Source organism: Gymnoscopelus microlampas, assembly GCF_963454915.1.
Source record: "Gymnoscopelus microlampas genome assembly, chromosome: 17".
In the NCBI taxonomy this organism is placed as follows: Eukaryota; Metazoa; Chordata; class Actinopteri; order Myctophiformes; family Myctophidae; genus Gymnoscopelus; species Gymnoscopelus microlampas.
Genome location: NC_139954.1, coordinates 25413418 through 25431058, shown reverse-complemented (window position 1 = coordinate 25431058; position 17641 = coordinate 25413418). Strand labels below are relative to the sequence as shown.

General features: G+C 42.7%; 1 protein-coding gene across 1 annotated transcript; it reads right to left on the bottom strand.

Annotated features, from left to right (window-relative positions):
- Positions 1–3830: 3830 nt before the first annotated feature.
- On the bottom strand, positions 3831–13818 carry tnfsf11 (TNF superfamily member 11). Its single transcript, XM_084085032.1, has 4 exons — positions 13444–13818; positions 10669–10704; positions 6430–6556; positions 3831–6193 (listed from the first exon to the last, which is right to left on the bottom strand). The coding sequence occupies exons 1-4, from the start codon at positions 13648–13650 to the stop codon at positions 5760–5762; spliced, it is 804 nt and encodes a 267-aa protein (XP_083941158.1). The 5' UTR covers positions 13651–13818; the 3' UTR covers positions 3831–5759.
- Positions 13819–17641: the final 3823 nt, after the last annotated feature.

Sequence of the window (17641 nt, the reverse complement as noted above, 5' to 3'; positions counted from 1 at the left end):
TATCAGTCAACATCTCAATAACATTTCATAAAGTTATCTCAGTGGGGTGTGACTTTTTCATCCCCTGCTTTGCAAGTGCTGTGTGACTGTTTGGAGGGATGGGTCATGGGTGTGGGAGTGTTCAGTTGCAGGTGACCTCATGGAGGATGTGAAGGCACTGAATCTATCCCAACGGAAGCTACCTGATCCATTTGAGCCATCTTATCCAGGCATTACAGCCAAGATTGCTGCTGCATGTTTGCCTATGAGTTGGCTGGGGATTCCCTGTGTGTGTGTGTGTGTGTGTGTGTGTGTGTGTGTGTGTGTGTGTGTGTGTGTGTGTGTGTGTGTGTGTGTGTGTGTGTGTGTGTGTGTGTGTGTGTGTGTGTGTGTGTGTGTGTGTGTGTGTGTGAGCGTGCATGTGTGCGTGGATGAGCCGGCACGTGTGTGGCATCGTGTGTTTTTGTGCATGTGTGCGCACATGTGTCTGTGCTTGTACGTCTCTGTCTGTTAGCGTCTCCTCGACCACAATCTTTCCTGTTTTTAACTTTATTAACATTCCCATTTCCTCTGGGTGTAATTTGAAGTCCCACGATTAAATCTGTGGCCTAACCAGCGATCAGAGCCTTTAGAGTGTTTAGGCTTACAAGTACAATTGAAAGGAAAACATTTCATGAAAAGGAGAAAGTTATTGCCGTGCGCCTCAATGGCAAATATTTAATGAAAAAGTAAATGCGATATGAGCCAAGTGGACAAAGCATTTGTGGAGGATAAACAGTGGAGCTGCTCTGTGATGTAGAGGCCAAACATTTCCTTTTTACAGTACGATGTTCTAAGCCTTACGGGGAAAGACCCTACGTGACCAAATACTGTATTTAGTCATTCTCTCTAGTTTTCTTTTTCTCTCTCACACACAGAGATGCGTGCCTAAACCCACCCACTTAAACCCGCACACACAAGCATGCACATGTACACACACACACTATGCATGTACGCACGCACGCACGCACGCACGCACGCACGCACGCACGCACGCACGCACACACGCACACACACACACACACACACACACACACACACACTGTCATAATGTCCACTGGGACTCCTAAACATGTTAGTGTCCATTTTTGTAGATCAACTGAGGATGGAGCTGTCCGTGGTACTGAAGGCAAAGCCAGGTCCAGTGTGGGAGGGACAAGGTCGGAGGGTCAACATAGTGGTACAGTGGTTAGATTCATGACATGAGCCCTGTGTTTTCCTTTTACACCCTCTTGAATTTGTTTAACACAAAAGTGAGAAGTAGGTCATTGAGATGGTTTGCTTTTGCTGTTTTACTATACCCCTACACACGTGGCTACATTGTAGCTGCATTTTCACATTTCAAATGGGTGTGTCCTTAAAGTGAATTCCTCAGACTGGGGTGATGAGTGCCAACACTTTTCACAGAGGAATATACAGTCTGGCACACGTACACTTTGCTGACAACACATCCAGGCAATGACAGGGCCTGGTAATAAACCCTTTCTCTGTCTCACGCCCATGCGTCTACAGCACTGCCTGTAAATCTCACTCTGTTATTGTTTTAATAATACTAATGTTAGTATTATCCAAGTAATAAAAATGTCAGACATCAAAAGACAAGAACGTATGAGCTATATCGGGGCAAAGGCAAAGGGCAAGCGCCCAGCTTGTGAAAACAGCTTGGCTCGCTGAATCAGCAGAGATGTGTGTGAGGGGCGTCTGCTCATGTGTGTGAATGTGTGTGTGCACGCACACCTGTGTGCATGTGTGCTTAGGTTTTTGTATGGGTGGGGGACAATTACAAGTGCAAGTGTGTGGGTATTTATATCCATTTGTGTGAAAAGCGTGTAAGCGTGCGAACCGCTAAGCAACCTTACTGTGCATAACAAAGCCCTCCAGCGGCTTGGTAAATCAAACTTTCTAGACTTCCATTTTCTCCAAACCACAAAAAGCCCCATAAAGTCAAGCAAGCCATACTTTGCTAATAGCATTGAGTTCTATACTGATGCCTATGGTGCTGCTTATTGGGGGAAAGTACCCTTATTAGACTACTTCCAAACACATGACTTTGTTTTCCAAACAACCTTTTAGCCAAGCCAAAGGGAGAGGGCTCTGAAATAATGTCTGATGCAGATATAGTATAATAAAAGTGATGTGGAGTAAACGTAAGACATGAGTCACGTTCCACATGTCTGGAGTTTGTTGACAACAGATCATCACGGAACATCAGAACACTTCACCCAGTAGGCAGTAGGACTCAAAACACAAGTCAGCTGTATTTGTACTGTTCAGCATTGTAACTGGTTTTATGCCATTAGGTTAAACTCCATACCAACATTGACATGTCTTGGTTTGGGGCCATTGACTTTCATTGCCATGGTCTGTTTTGTTTTTTATACATATGTGAGCAATAAAATTGGGCTGCTTAAATTCTCGGGCTTTGCGAAATGGGCCTATTTTATGTACCACTGAGCTTAGGGACCGAGCAAAGGACTATGTGCATGGCCTGTGTCTGTACAGTCTGTGAGTAGGGGGCAGGGGAATGTAATGTGTGCCAAGCCGGGCATAATGTTTACTGACACAACACATTTTAATGGTTTCTCTTCAGTGCCAAGTATTGAGAAATTGAAACACTTCTAGAGTGGCAGACTGCGGAAGTCCACATTTTTGTATACTTATGGCCTAAACTATTTAAATGTTAAATGAAATAGCTCTGAGAAATGCATGGTAGGATTGTTTCTCTAATTTGCAAACATTATGAAATACTGTAGTATTGTTTTCTATTTGCACGCTTGTCCAAATCATTTAAATCCAAAAAGCTACCATTTTACTTCTTGACATTTGATAGTACGCATACAGCATCAAGGCTTGATGATTCTTATCAAGGACATTGTATTATGGGTCCACTTAGTACTAATCTCATTGTAGTGGAATCTGGGAATGGAATCTGGCTCTTATATCAAAAGTCAAGATGTAATCAGCTCCATATGTACCTCAAGTGAACATTTCTCCTTAAAACTCATATTTCACTTCAAACCCTGAGTAACTTTTGAACAATGAGCTGAGAGCCATGTGAGGTCCTAGCGTAGAGCACAAACGTGTGAACCTCAGCCATCCCCAAGCCATATGCTAGTGAACACCCAAGCAAGCAGACAATAGCGGAGTTGTTTGGCCTCTGAGACCTAAATTAAAACGGTTTCTCTCACACACCCTGCAGGGCCTTGTCGAAGGCCCATCATCGTACTGATCAAAACGCTCTGGTCACATATCCCGTGCGCACATTATAGCAATGTAATGATATTCTCATCGTTATTCTCATCCCATACAATCTGGTTCTTGTTTGTTCCTCAGGTCGCTCTGTGCTGTGGTCCAAACGTCTGCTGTGAGTTAGTGGGGCTGCAGAGACAGTGGGCGGGTTTCTTTGTACAGAGTTGGAAGGGCGGCTCTGACCAGAGGTGAGCCGAGCTGAGATGAAAGCAGTGGGCTGACGTCACCCTTTGGCCATCAGAATAGTGGTGAGATTGCAACAGATTGTTGACATTATCAATGTGATATTAGGCCTGGGTGGCCACTTCATCACTGCATGCTGAAAGGCTTTGGCAGAGACGGCATTCCGGCTGGATTTAGTCCTCCTGATGTACTACTAGGTCAGGACAAGAGTAAACCCTAATTTATATTCCATTGTACTATGGTGTCACGTGCAGGAAATAGAAGATTTACAAGCTTGAGCTTGTAAATCTGCTATTTCAGCGCACAAAACTGTCATAACATGACAAAGTATTTCAGGCTTCATTCAGATGGTGTCAGAAAACATTAAAGCGCTTTAGAAAAGTAATGTTTTTATTAAAACATACACAGACATAAATAAAAAATAAAAAACATTGAATGAAAAAAATCTAAAGGATGAAGATTTTATGGGTATGCTACAATCACGTTAGAAAAACATTATATTCTGCTTTTGGCTAGGCAAGTGCACACAGAATTGTCAGGACAAAGATACATAAATATGCATTCTAAAATTGAGCCCCTGTGTTTTAATATCAAAAAAGCGTGTCTACTATTTTGTCTAAGTGCTGCATAATGAATGTCATACAGACATAAAATATAAATGATTTTCTTTACAGTCGAAAGGTCATTTTAACAATGACCTATCTCTGTACATCTATATCTAATAAATAAATACTAATAGTGCATATTCCCATTTAACTCAGTGAAGAGCCAAATGAAAACCAAACAAAACAAAAAAGAAACTTTAAATTAAAGACAGACCAAAGTCAATTTGGTCCCCTAAGTTAAAAGACAAGAGTTTGTTCGTGTCACCTATGGTCAGACAGCCCAGCTATCTGCGTCTCTAGGATCACTTATATCTTGATTGTCATTGTCATTGCCACATGTCCTCCTCAGTTTGATATGACATTGGCGTGTCATTGCCTTCACTGTAGCACCCCACACATTGGATTTCACTCATTGCCAAGGCAGAAAACTCTGATTAAACGTCATGACTTATGCTGATCTGGTCATTCTTATGTTGAGTGCGTTCAACTGTGACTGTGTCAGTTGAGGGTTGTCTTGTTTAACCACTTAAACCCCTAGAGTCCCCCACACGTCTATACTTGGTCCTTTTCCTTTTCCCTCTACACCAAATCTCTTCGCGAAAATAGCAAAACTTGAAGTTCACACGCAACGTGTTGCGAGCTTGTAGATCTGCTCTTTTCACTGAATGTTCCTCTATTATGACATGCCCAAAATAGGGACGCTAGGGTTCATATGGTTAAAATGTGAATGTAAATTTGCTATAATGTCATTTTGCCGTTCAATGTGAGGGTGAACTCTACACATGGGAAAGCTGGCTACAATACTGTACGATTAGAGATTCTGAACTAACTACACACTACAAAGTATGTTTGTTATTTAGGCTACTTACTACAATAGAACACAGTAATTCCTCATCACCAACTGTCTTGTTCACACTTATAATAAATGCCTTTCATTAAATCATTTTAGTATTAACTGTGGTGGCTCATAGCCACGCCTGGGAATGTTGTTATCATTACCCTGTGTTAATCCGCTAAGTACAAGCAGATGCTCCGTTAACTAAAACGTTACACCGCTGAACACTCTTTTCCTGAAGTTTCCAAGAAAATAAGGATCAACAGTGATAAATCCTTTCTCACTGCACGTCCTGCCAAAAGACTTATTGTCATGGCTACTCCCTTATGGTTTGCTTTTGTTAGCAGAATACACGTGTCTACGGCTAAAGTCCATGATGTTGAAGTCAGTGCCAATGTCAAAACTCTAGCTCATGTGTGTTCCTGAATAATGTCTCTTTCAACGTGTAATGGCCACTAGATTCCCCAGCCAAAACCACATAGAGTCACAACTGTATCACCAATATCATGACACCATTTACTAAACTGTCAGAAGATAGCCTATATAGGTCACATCTCTAAACAGAAGCATCCAGTGCCATTTTAGAACCATGTTTAAAGGCTTTGAATAGGATGCCATGGAAGTGAATGGCCAAACAAGTATTCCCTCGGTGACTATCAATCCTGTATCTCTTCTCATATTCAAAGGCCGGTTGGTGAAGAGCAACGTATAAAAAGAACAACACCTATACAATAAAAAACACATTATTTCTTTTTAACAGTTCAATAATATAAATCAGTAATCTTACAAAATGACAAGTGCTCGCACAGTGGTTCTTTGGCGTATCAAATGTTCAGTAGCACAACCTCCCTCCGTTGCATGTTCAAATTTCAGTTGCCCAGTTTCATTGCCCCGAAATACGTCCCTTTCACATCTGGGTCCAGCATCCAAGCATTGGACACATTAACGTACAGGGCATCACCCTCCTCCAGCCGTAAACCCCGGCCCTGCTGGGAGCAGTACATGTTGTAGTCCTTTTTCTCCCAGCTCATGGTGCTGCCTGTCTTCATCAGCCCCACGGCCTTGCCGTTCTGTTTGATGCTCTCAAGGTAGACATACTGGATGAGCTGGGTGTTGCTCACATCCGGCGCTGGGGTCCTGGCCTGCCCACTGTCCTCTGGTTCGTAGTAGCGGAAGCAGGTCTTGGCGTAAACATAGTAGAAACCAGACTCTAACACCAGGAGTTTGCCCTTCTGGTAGCCCATACGGTTACGGAGTCCGTGTACTTCGTCCCAATCGATTGTGATGTCCTTTGGCTCTCCCTCTGAAGAAAACCATGCCAATAAGAACGGGTTAGATGGAACATAAGGTAGATGGGTTATTGGTTTTTATTACACACATTGCTAGTTACAATAAATGGATTCATTACTGTAGCTTGCTTACCAAAACTACTTCATTGGGGTTATATTATGCTACATCAGATACTTCAAAATTAATTTTGAAGGACATATTGCATTATGCAGTCCAATGGGAGTCCATCTGTTCCAACTCTGGACTTACTCTTGGCGTACTCCTGTTGCGGTCTGATGGGTAGATGAGCGGAGGTTAGCCCCTCTTTGGGAGTCTTACATCGTCGGTTTTTCCTTGGGTCCTTCAAGGCATCAAGCACTGGCTCTGTCTGCACTTCCTGTGGACAACAGGAAATGGCCATAATCAGTGAAGTGCCGACTGACAAATGGAAATTCACATTATTATAGAGAGTACACTATATAATGAGTGCGTGTCAGTCCACTCTGTGGACAGTTGCTCAATGTCAGACTTTGTATAGTGACATCTGAAATTCACTCCAAGCCACAAATAGCTTACTGTTAAATCAGAAACAATGCCATTTTGACATGTTATACCACAGCTTTATCTTGCTGTCGCCTTGAATAATTGTGCATTTGCATGAGCGAGTGGAATGTGTATTTGTGTTTAATGTGTGTATGTGCCCGTGCATTTGTATGGTTGTGTATGCATTTGTATGGCTGTCTAATAAATGCGATTCTGTATGTAAGTTGGCCTCTATTGTGTGTATATACTGTTTTGTGGATCATGAAATCTCTTTCTCTTGGTCCAACGTGACCTTGCCTGTTACAGTAAATATCTTATCCCTTTACAATGGTGGTTGAACTTGGTGCTGGAGGCTCTGTCAGCGAGACCTCCAGAGGAGTGTAACCTTTCAGATGGATTGCGCTTTTCACATACTTGGCGCCGCTTATCTGATTGAATTCAGCCCCCCAAGTGATGACTCTATAAGTCTAAGCTACAGCGCTTCTTCCTCAGGCAAGACAGAGCACATACAGTAAAAGAAAAACATGGTTTCCAAGCAGGTAAATAGTTACTCCAGCAAGGTTGCCAAGTCTCGTCAGCTTTGTGAGATGAGGAGAGCCTGGCATGAGACTCATGTTTTCCTGCTCCATCTCACAATAAAAATAAATACATTCAGGCCAAAGGCAAAAGAAAGACAGACGTTGTCATTTGGATAGTTGCTTGCTGAGTTATAAATGAGTGCACATATTTCACTGTCTTTAAATGTTTTAGCTAAATAATATGTGTATGTGTATGAAGTCAGTGTGCACAGCAATTGCACAAATTAGTTTGTGCGACTTCATTAATCTTTCATGCACACACAATCACACATGCATTATTATATTACATTAACTTTTTCTCACAAATGACTGTTGGTCCTAATGCTCACTTCTGTGAAGAGTATAGCATTGTCACACTGAAAATGTTTCAACTTGTTTCAGACTTTACGAGTAATTTCCTCCGATTCAATAATCTCAGGTATGCCGGCAATGTCATCCTGCCGTCGCCTGATGCCAGGAAATAAAATACCACAGTGAAAATGAAAAGTGTTGAAATGGGCAAGCCCCTTAAACAGGCCACCCTAAAAAGAAAGCACACACAGACGCACACATTGCCTCTTAAATACAAACAACACTAAACAAGCCAAATAAACCTAAATTACCTGGTGACAATCACACTGAGACCGCGAAACGTGGTTCTGTGCACATCAACATTGCACATGCACTGTGCTAATATTACAATGTAATATTTACTCAAAACCCAAACTTGGACAGATTTACACGGCTCTCAATCTAAGATTAGCACTGTCTGTCCTCCAAAAACAATTTGCTGCACAAACATGTTTATAGAATGGTGGTACGGAATGAGACAAGGGGTAAACAAGGACTTGCCAAGGCCACTAAGAAATCATCAACGTGCTCCCAACTGGCCTTACATTGTGTGGATAGAACTATCCTTGATTTGTGGTTTGCACTTGACCGCCTCATACCTTTTTTACCAGCAGGATGACATTGTATAAACAAGGGAGCAACAGCTTGGCTGCTTCTGGATGTACAACGTGATGCTCAACGTGACCTACAGTTGAGGCTGTAGCATAGCGTGGGGAAAAGCCACACTGTAGCAGAGCGCTATTTCAAGGTGCTTTCCACAGAACAGATCTAGATAATGTCTCTGGGTGAATAATGGAACACACTGTCATCTCACTGTATGCCTCTGGGCAAGAGAATGCACAGTGCTGCAGGCTTTGGTTTTAGTCCTATGACTTTATAGGGCCCTATCTTGTGCGCCGCCTCAGCCCACATTGCCTAATGTTTTAGGCAATTCTTACTATTTTTTTTCCTTCTAAATAGCTGATCTTCAAGCTCACAACGTGTCGATGTAGATCAGCTATTTTCACTATTTTAAAATGTTTTTCAAAATAGTAAAAAAAGCCTAAAACTTTTAGGCATAAAGCAAAATAGGGCCCAATATGTGTATCTCAACTTCTTTATTATCATCATCTTGAGTGGTTTGTGAGATGCTGCCTCAGAAACTAAAGTCTGATCACTCACAACTTGGTCACGAGAGCAGGCAATCCTGAGATGTTTAAAAGTGCATCAATCAGACAAATCTCTGAAAACTGTTAAGTGTTCACATCATGAGTCAATGGTCCCAATTCACTGGCTTTTCACCATCCTGACCCCTCCCAATAGTGCAGACCGCAGCCCCAGACCCAGATCCAGCGTAGGCCAGGCCTGACATCCTGTGTTCCATCAAAGGGCATGGAGCGTATAGCTAAACAAGAGAGCTGACAGCTGTCCAGTGGGGCCTGCTCTCTAACAAAACCCTCTGGTCTGTCAGAGGAGAGCAGCGGTGGTCCGAGGGCAGACCCTAACACAACACAGCGTGGGCCAAGTGGACCTGTCACCCTGACACCTCATAAAGCTCCCAGCATGCCTCACTCTGCGCCATGGGAAATGGTGGAGAGTTGATGACACAATGAGCTCCTCAGTCCAAAGACAGGCTGGGTGGTTTTGTCTGAGGACTCCACCGGGGCTACCCGGGGCAAACACAAATACATAATTTCAAAAGGAGTTACAGCATTATGGGAAACCAAACACAAGTGAAGCAAAGCAGCCCTTTTCTTCTGTGTTGTTTTACTTCCTGGAAGGTTTTTGCTTGCGCACGGCAAAAACCTGCGCCAAGAAAATGGCGGCGCCTTCCAAAAAGGAATTAGAGAAAACCCCCTATCAGACCTCAACAATGGAGCATTCCAACCTGACCACTCCGTTATGCCACCCTTACTGATGATTGAAGGTTACCGAGGACACTTGGCAACCACAAATGACAAACAATGACATCATCTAGAAGCACAAAGAGTTGATTGGTTCTCTCGCTTGTCTTGGCTGTCAAATCCAAAAGTTTGGCAAAGGAGCTAGCTAAAGTGTCAGCGGCACTCCCATTTAACAACAACACTTTCTAGTGAGCCACATCACAGGCTAATATTGGTGGTGCCCTACTAGAAGAAAAAAACACTTAAAATACAGCTTCATTCATAAGCAATGCTACACTACTGTATATCAAACAAGGTGTATTTTCCGCCCTGTGGTCTGCCCTCACCGGCCTTCCTAACCACCTCTGGTGGAAGCCAGGCTTTACTGATGCTGCAGTATGCACCACGGCACTAAGCTCTCTCTCTTTGAAAACAAAACGATGGGAACAAAATGACTAAGCACAGCATTTAAAGTGGTTACCGTAACTATGCTTTTGTTTGTCTTTAATATGCTTGTAAGGCACTACAAATTCGAAGGTGGGGCACATTATACATCCAGTTTGGAACAAACATAAGAAAATACCTATCATTAATCTAAACATTCTTAAGACAGTCAATAATATGTTCATAGCCTACAAGGCCTTTTGTACAGTATGTGGCGAGATCACCTATGGGCTTGTTTATATCATATAACTGTGCAAGTGGTAGTTTTCAAATCAATTTTGTTTCTTGGCATGTTAATGGCTGACCATGTGACAATCAAAACAAAACAAAAAGTCTGATGAACCTGAACAAACCGTTTCTTCCTATCCTTCATGAATAATTTATATTTATTATTCATTTGGAGGACCATGTTCAGATGGAAATTTAAATTGTTGGTGTTCTCCTTTTCTCATTTGAACCAAAAGTTTACACAGTAATTTCTGCGGTGAGAGAGGTTCATGACCGTTGGGCACTTGGGAAGAAATAAAACCACATTGTGTAATATAAAATGAGTGCATGTCCATGGGAAAACAAGCACTCTTCATCCGCCAACTTACTGCAGATATTTGGTTCCTGTCTGACAACAGCAATAGGTGCATACTACTGTGTCATAACAGGAAGTAAAACGGTTATACTGGTGGAGGGTGCTCCAATTGAAAAGAAGTCCCTGATGTTGTTGTGTTTAGCACAGGGTCAGGCAGGAGACAACTCACCTCTATGGGTCGGTGTGGGGCTGACGACAGGTCTACCTGGAGACAGATACAGAGAGGTTAGAGGTCAACGTTGTACAACAACAACAACAACAACAACAACAACAACAACAACAACAACAACACCACAATGGCCCCTAATGAGGACACAAACCTAGCAGAAAACATTTCCACAGTTCCATGACAGGTGTGAGTGGGAGGAATATTTCACAAAACTTTACAGGAAGACGAAAATAAGTGTGGGGGCTGGTTGGATTGGAGCTCTTTACCGCATGTCACTCCCCTGCCAGATTTGCCGCCAGACTGCCTGGCTGTCACAGCAGGCCAAATTAGAAGTAGTTTCAAGAGTGACTCACTTTGTGGCTCTTATTGTCAGGGGTCAGCTTAACTCACTGTCAACTATGAATACAATCTAAACTGTAAACAAATACTTTATCCTTTGCCTTTTGTGTGTATACAACCCTGCCTGCATGAATGCATGCACACCACGTGCATACACGCACACGCACACACGCACACACACACACACACACACACACACACACACACACACACACACACACACACACACACACACACACAGACAGACAGACAGACAGACAGACAGACAGACAGACAGACAGACACACACACACACACACACACACACAGAATCCGAGCAGCAACGCGTGTAAAAATGCCCTACACCAGCACATTCCTGCTAGGCACTAGGCACGGCACAGTGCAAGATTCCTGCTCCCATGTCTCTGTCTCCAGTAAAGTCGCACAGGTGTTTAAAGACCAGTGATGGAGCAGTGCCAACTGTGGTCTATGCGAGGCTATGACTCAGCTTCAAAATGCTACCATATGGTGCTGTCATCAGGGTCAGAATAGACAGAGAGTATTAATTCACAACTCGTGTGCTGTCTTCAGTGTAAATCGAACTCCGGACAATCAGACTGAGTCTCGGAGCAGAACTGTGATTAACAAGGACGCTGATTACTCCCCACAGCCGCATACATCACATCACAGAACCATATTTCCCCAATAGACAGAATACAACTACACAAAATGCTCTCAGTATTGCTTTCTCTAATTTCTTGGATTCTTCAATTCCACTCTGGGGCTTTCACTCGTCTCCTTCACTCTCACTGACTCTTCCCTCCCTCCCTCCCTCTCACACACACACACACACACACACACACACACACACACACACACACACACACACACACACACACACACACACACACACACACACACACACACACACACACACACACACACACACACACACACACACACACACACTGTCTGTCCTTTTTTCTGTCTGTCTCTCTGTGATTCTTTCCATCTGGCTTGTGTCCAGGACATAACTAGTTACCACCACGCACCAATGTGTTTATGCCAAAAACAAGCCAAACAGATCTGACACATAAACAGAGAGAGTGGAGAGATAGAGAGAGAGATAGAGAGAGAGAGAGAGAGAGAGAGAGAGAGAGAGAGAGAGAGAGAGAGAGAGAGAGAGAGAGAGAGAGAGAGTGAGAAGGGAGGGGAGGGGAGGGGAGGGGGGACGGCAGAGAGAGAACTTTTCAAGTAAAGCATCTTGACAGAAAGGAGATGCGGTCTCGTCTATTGGCTTGTCGAAACACGACCATTATTCAATTCCAAAACCGCCATAAAGTAACAAAAACAACCGGGGCCTAATGTAAATGTTGCTTTTACAAGATCACAGATATGTACAACGGAGATAAGACTATCAAGATGAGTTAGCTACCTGACAAGCAGTGAACTGTGGATGCATGTTTTTTTTACCAGTTGTAATGCTATTCTGACATTTTGCAGTGTCTCTCAATGCTTTATTATGTAAAGGAGAACATGACAGTAGAAATGATACCCTGAGACTTTTGTCTTAATATTCTTCTTGCCCCTTTCTAGAGTTCAAAATGCATTTCGAAAAGGGATATTTTTAGTCCATGGCCTTGAAGAAATCTCTGTTTATTCTCAAAGGTCTTCACTTTTGACACATAAATTACAAATATAGCCCAACTGGCATGTAAACATGTGCGCGAAAAACTGCAGGCATGAGGCATAAGTGAAAACATCTGTAGTTTGCAAACAAGACATCTTGCAGAATGACATTTGTATTTACAGTGGAGCCTGAATCTTAGCCTACCAAGATTTATAACCCTAACGGAATGATGCTTCAGATCCTATGCTTCAGATAAGGTTTGCAGCCGCAGGAAAACATGATCTTGTTGAAATAGCTGTTAAAATACAACGCCCTAATCTCCGTGGAAAATCTCAGCAGCAGCAATGCGAGGTGATGCGTGTGAGAGAAGAGTATATATACTGTACCTACCGGCCAATGTTCAAACACACTGAGGCGCCAAGCCGCAAAACAGAAACCAATTGCGCTTCCTTACAGTGCAAATGCTTATCTCTAAATACTCGAGAAGCTAATCTTCAAATGTTCATTATCTTTCGCCTATTGTAGATTGGACCCGCTTTAGACGAACCCCGCGAGCATGCAACTTACTTACTTTAATTTAGCCTACTTTTATGTTTTCTACATTAGAAACATATTGACACAACTTCATTCCCATACTGTCTGTCAGACCCGGAATATTGCGGGCGCACCTCCACAGTTGTTTTCAAAGAAATGTGAAAGCAGACCCGTTTAAGCAGCTGCAAATTATGCTGACAGACAAGCGCTGAAAAAGCGCCATGGTGACAACAAGTGAGAGGAAAAGTGTCGCATTCAACTGAAGAAGTGCGTTCAATGAAAGCGTCGCCTACCTCTTGGAGGTAACCTGTCAAGTGTAATAGGATCGCCACGCTCGACGCCACCTGAAGCAGTCCCATAACAGCCAGCGTGCCGAACAGCAGCGGTCGGTACGTGGGTTCCTGTGAGCTCTGCACCGGGTGGAAGCGGTGCTGCCCCGACTCCATGTCCACCGCGTTCCGAAGGTAGCCCCGGTAGTCGTTATGGTTACTAGCTGCCATGGCGCTGCTGCTGTGTCAGGTCCTCTCCTTAGTGCAAGAAAGGCGATTGTGAACCGAGGAGTTCTATAAGCGGTGGGTGGGCTGAGAGGAGTTCGGCTCCTTTGTAAAGGAGACAGCCAATCAGACGGATGGAGCAGGGCTCTCTCTCTCTCTCTCTTGCTGCGTTCTTCTCTCTCCTGCAACAGGACCGTAAGTCTCTAGACAGACAGACAGACAGACAGACAGACAGACAGAGAGATAGACACAATCGCACTACAGGTAAAACGAGACGTGCGCCTTTATTTGCTCTGTGCGCGCGGTGACTACAAAAGGCCCTTCAGCGAAACGGAACTGTCACGTGATCTTTTACTTGAGTTTACCCCTTGTGTGTTGTGTCATACGGTAATTCTCCATTTAGGCAACAGTACTGACTTTGATTGCCACTAACTCTCAAAAACAATGTAGCCTACCTGTATCAAAAGAAGATAATACATAACTTAAGTATTATCTTAAGGAACTGTTATATTCTATGTAAGGGATAATTGTCGCCGCACCAGTAGTTGTTATGTTGAGAAATAACACCTGACAGAATGATTAAAAACTAGGCGAAGCCGAGGTGTTTAAATCATCCTGAGTGACAATTATCCCGCTCATTACAGGGCTACTTAATAAATAAATAAATGGACCCAAAACCAAAAGTAACAACAACAAAACGAAGTATTTCCTTGCTTATGGTAATGAAAGTATTCCATAAGTGTTGTTGCCCTGACAGACATAGTGGCCTTGGAAAACAAGGAACTGTTGATCAAATAGAATCAATTTTCGGTTATTGCATCTTCTATTTCGCTTAAAATGTTTTCAAAAACATACTTGAGAGAAATGTTTTGCTGTAAATGACATTGAGTGTTTGTTTACATCTTACATGGCCGTCATGTTGGATACAGGATGAAATGCAAGCAGTGCAGCAGGTGTTCTGAGTATTTGATTAGACACGGTCTGTTATTGAGCCCATCGGTCATTATTCAGAAATAACACCGCTGAATTCAGCGATTTACCAATCAGAATCAAGCATTCAAGCCGTATAATAAAGGGTAATAATTGTTTAATGATCATTTCACAATGTCATGACACATCGTCACACAAATTTTAGCAGCATGGTCATTAAACTAATGGAACACTACTGTAGCTCCGACGGAACCTCTCCCTCCGCTGTATAGCTCCAAGATGAGCTTCTTCGTTTCTCGTTGTTGTTTTAGCAGGACATTGTCGCACATATTCCACTTTACATGTTTCTTACCCCTTTCTGCACATCATATCCAAAAAGTAAAGTTTTTTTTGCCATGCTCTCAGATGTTTTAAGTTCTAGCGCACAATAAAAGCTATCCAACTAGTTGAAAAAAGTATTTAATTCGCCTCTGTCCTCAGCCGGTTCCATGATATTTCGCATTAGAAGATGCAATTCAACATTTGACCAGTAGGGGAATCAGTAATGTAACGTTATTTCTACGGGCGCAACTGTGCGCTATGTCTTAAAAACATGTAACCAGATGAGGACAGAGGCAAATTAAATACCGTTTTCAACTCGTAACTTCCACAGAAATCGGACTTAGAATCTCAAGGGGAACTGTACTGGATTGTCTGGTTGAGTCACCATTAGGACATGTGCCCATAATCAATGTCTCCGCTTGCTCATACATACATTACATTACATTACAGTAATTTAGCAGACGCTTTTATCCAAAGCGACTTACAATAAGTGCATTCAACATAGGTAGGTAAACTACTAATCACCAGAAGTCTTAAGTGCATTTCCTGCAAAAACAAGCAACCAAGAGTATACCTAGCACAGCACTAAGGTAAAAGTGCAATATATCAGCTACCTACTTTCTTAAACAGATGAGACAAAATAGCAAAAATGAAATGAGCAAGAGCTAAAACAAATAAGTGTATCTACTAAACAAGATCCAATAAAACAATACAACAATAAAACAAGAGTTCGTACAACAAGTAGGCCATACAGTTGCAATGAATCAGTTAACAGTTTAAAAAGGAAGGTTAAGAGAACAGAATAAGGGCAACCATGGTAAAGGAATAGATCAGTGGTTCTCAATCTTTTTTTTAGTTCTGGACCACTAGTATATCTCAGTAAATAATAAAACTAACAGTAATAATTCACCTCAAATTAACAAATTGAATTAAGCTCTTAACAGTCATTATTTAATTTCAAGCTTTTCCCCCCACACCACGCCCATACCCCCACTCCCAACACAACACAAATGGTCCCCAGGTTGATTCTCAGTCAGGGTGGTGGTCCCTGGTTCATAATCAGTTGATCTAAGTGATACTCTCTTTAAAAAAATCTGGGGGGAGCCCCCAGACAACCGGCTTGAGGGCAGGGTTAGTGACACTGAGCCAGGGGCCTCATACTACGGTTCGCCTAAGGCCTCCAGATCCCTAAGTCCGCCCCTGCCTACAGCCTAATGAGAGAATGAATAAATATAAATCCAGAATACATTGTTGTCCAAAGCAGCAAAATATGTATTTTTATTCATGGATAGTTCCAGTGAGATCATTCAAAGTAGTTAAGAAAAAGTAACCAATATGTTTTGTTTGGTCGTTGGGCATTTAATACAAATGTTTGATGATTATAGTCACACTCACAGAACATTTGAAATGTAACATTACTATTAAGTATTAACCTGCAGACATACAATTATTTAATTATCTAAGACTCAACTGCAATGAAGAAAATACTTTCCAATGAATTGCACAATGTTGTGTAGTCCTACCATACATGACAAGGCAACACACCTCTTATTCTCACAGCAACAATGGATTGATGTAGAATTAAACACTGTGGAAGTGTAAGGAGGATTCTTCTGATGAAGTAATTGTGTAATTCTGTGGTCATGTCTCACTCACTCTCTCTTTCTCTCTCTTTTTCTCTCTCGCACGCACGCACGCACACACACACACACACACACACACACACACACACACACGCACACTGGCCAGAGAGACTCATTCCTCTGTGGAAGTTCTTGCCTTCCGACTTCCCAGTACCTGACAACATTGACGTGTCATCAAACGTCACCAGGTCATTTATTGCATTAGTGCAGTGTGTTTCTCAACTAGTGGTCAATTACGAAATGCATGGTCAGGGACCACATGCAATACCTTAACGGACCACCAGTTGAAAACCCCTGGTATATGGCATTGTTTTGGTATACCAGAAAACCCATCCATCACAGTGTCTTCATGCATAAATTAATAAGCAACTAGCACTTCTTGGATTTATCAGAATCAGAATCAGAATCAGGTTTATTGTCACATCACAGGTTTACAAGGTAAAAAAGTGGGTGAAATTCGTTTTTGTGCATCATTCCCATCGCAACGTTAATTTCCATAGAAAGAAGAGTGGGGAGAGAGACACCCCTACACCCCCACACATACATACACTTGCCCCACACACACATATAGGCTACCAGCACTCACTTTTATCCGTTTAGGATCTTCTTTTCATTCAGTCTTATCACCCCCAGCAGCAACTCAATAACCGGACATTTCGGCCTCACAGGCCTTCCTCAGCGTGTGTCGTGACATCCTAAACAGATCCTAAACGAATGAAAGTGAGTGCTAGTATTCTTTTCAAAGAAACTGTTTCTGCCTGAACCTTGCACCCTTTTTATACTTCGAACTACTCTCTGTCTGATGAGTGCTTGCTTCTTTCTTTTTCAACACATATAGGCTACTCAACTGTTCTTTCGGCCACCTCATTAGCTGGCTGAGTCTCCACAGACCGGCGGTCACACAGCATCTAAACGCGGCAGTGGCTCCTGTCAGCCCAGAGTGACCTCGCCTGTTTTCCTGGTGCCAGCAAAAGAAACAACAGTGTAGTATTTGAAAAGCCAGCAGAAAAATAGCCTCCTTTTTGGGACAAAGGTTATTTTAGGCAGAAGCAGTGACAATGGAAAGGGGGGCGGCGGGTGGGGGGTGGGGGTAGTAGTAGGTT

Bases quoted from the DNA above. Each gene is read 5' to 3' on its own strand.
- tnfsf11 (XM_084085032.1), bottom strand. From the start codon at position 13,650: ATGGCAGCTAGTAACCATAACGACTACCGGGGCTACCTTCGGAACGCG. The intron at 10,705-13,443 runs GTAGGCGACGCT...ATCTGTCTCCAG, and splicing joins TGACAGGTTACCTCCAAGAG to GTAGACCTGTCGTCAGCCCC. The intron at 6,194-6,429 runs GTAAGTCCAGAG...GGTTTTCTTCAG, and splicing joins GCAACAGGAGTACGCCAAGA to AGGGAGAGCCAAAGGACATC.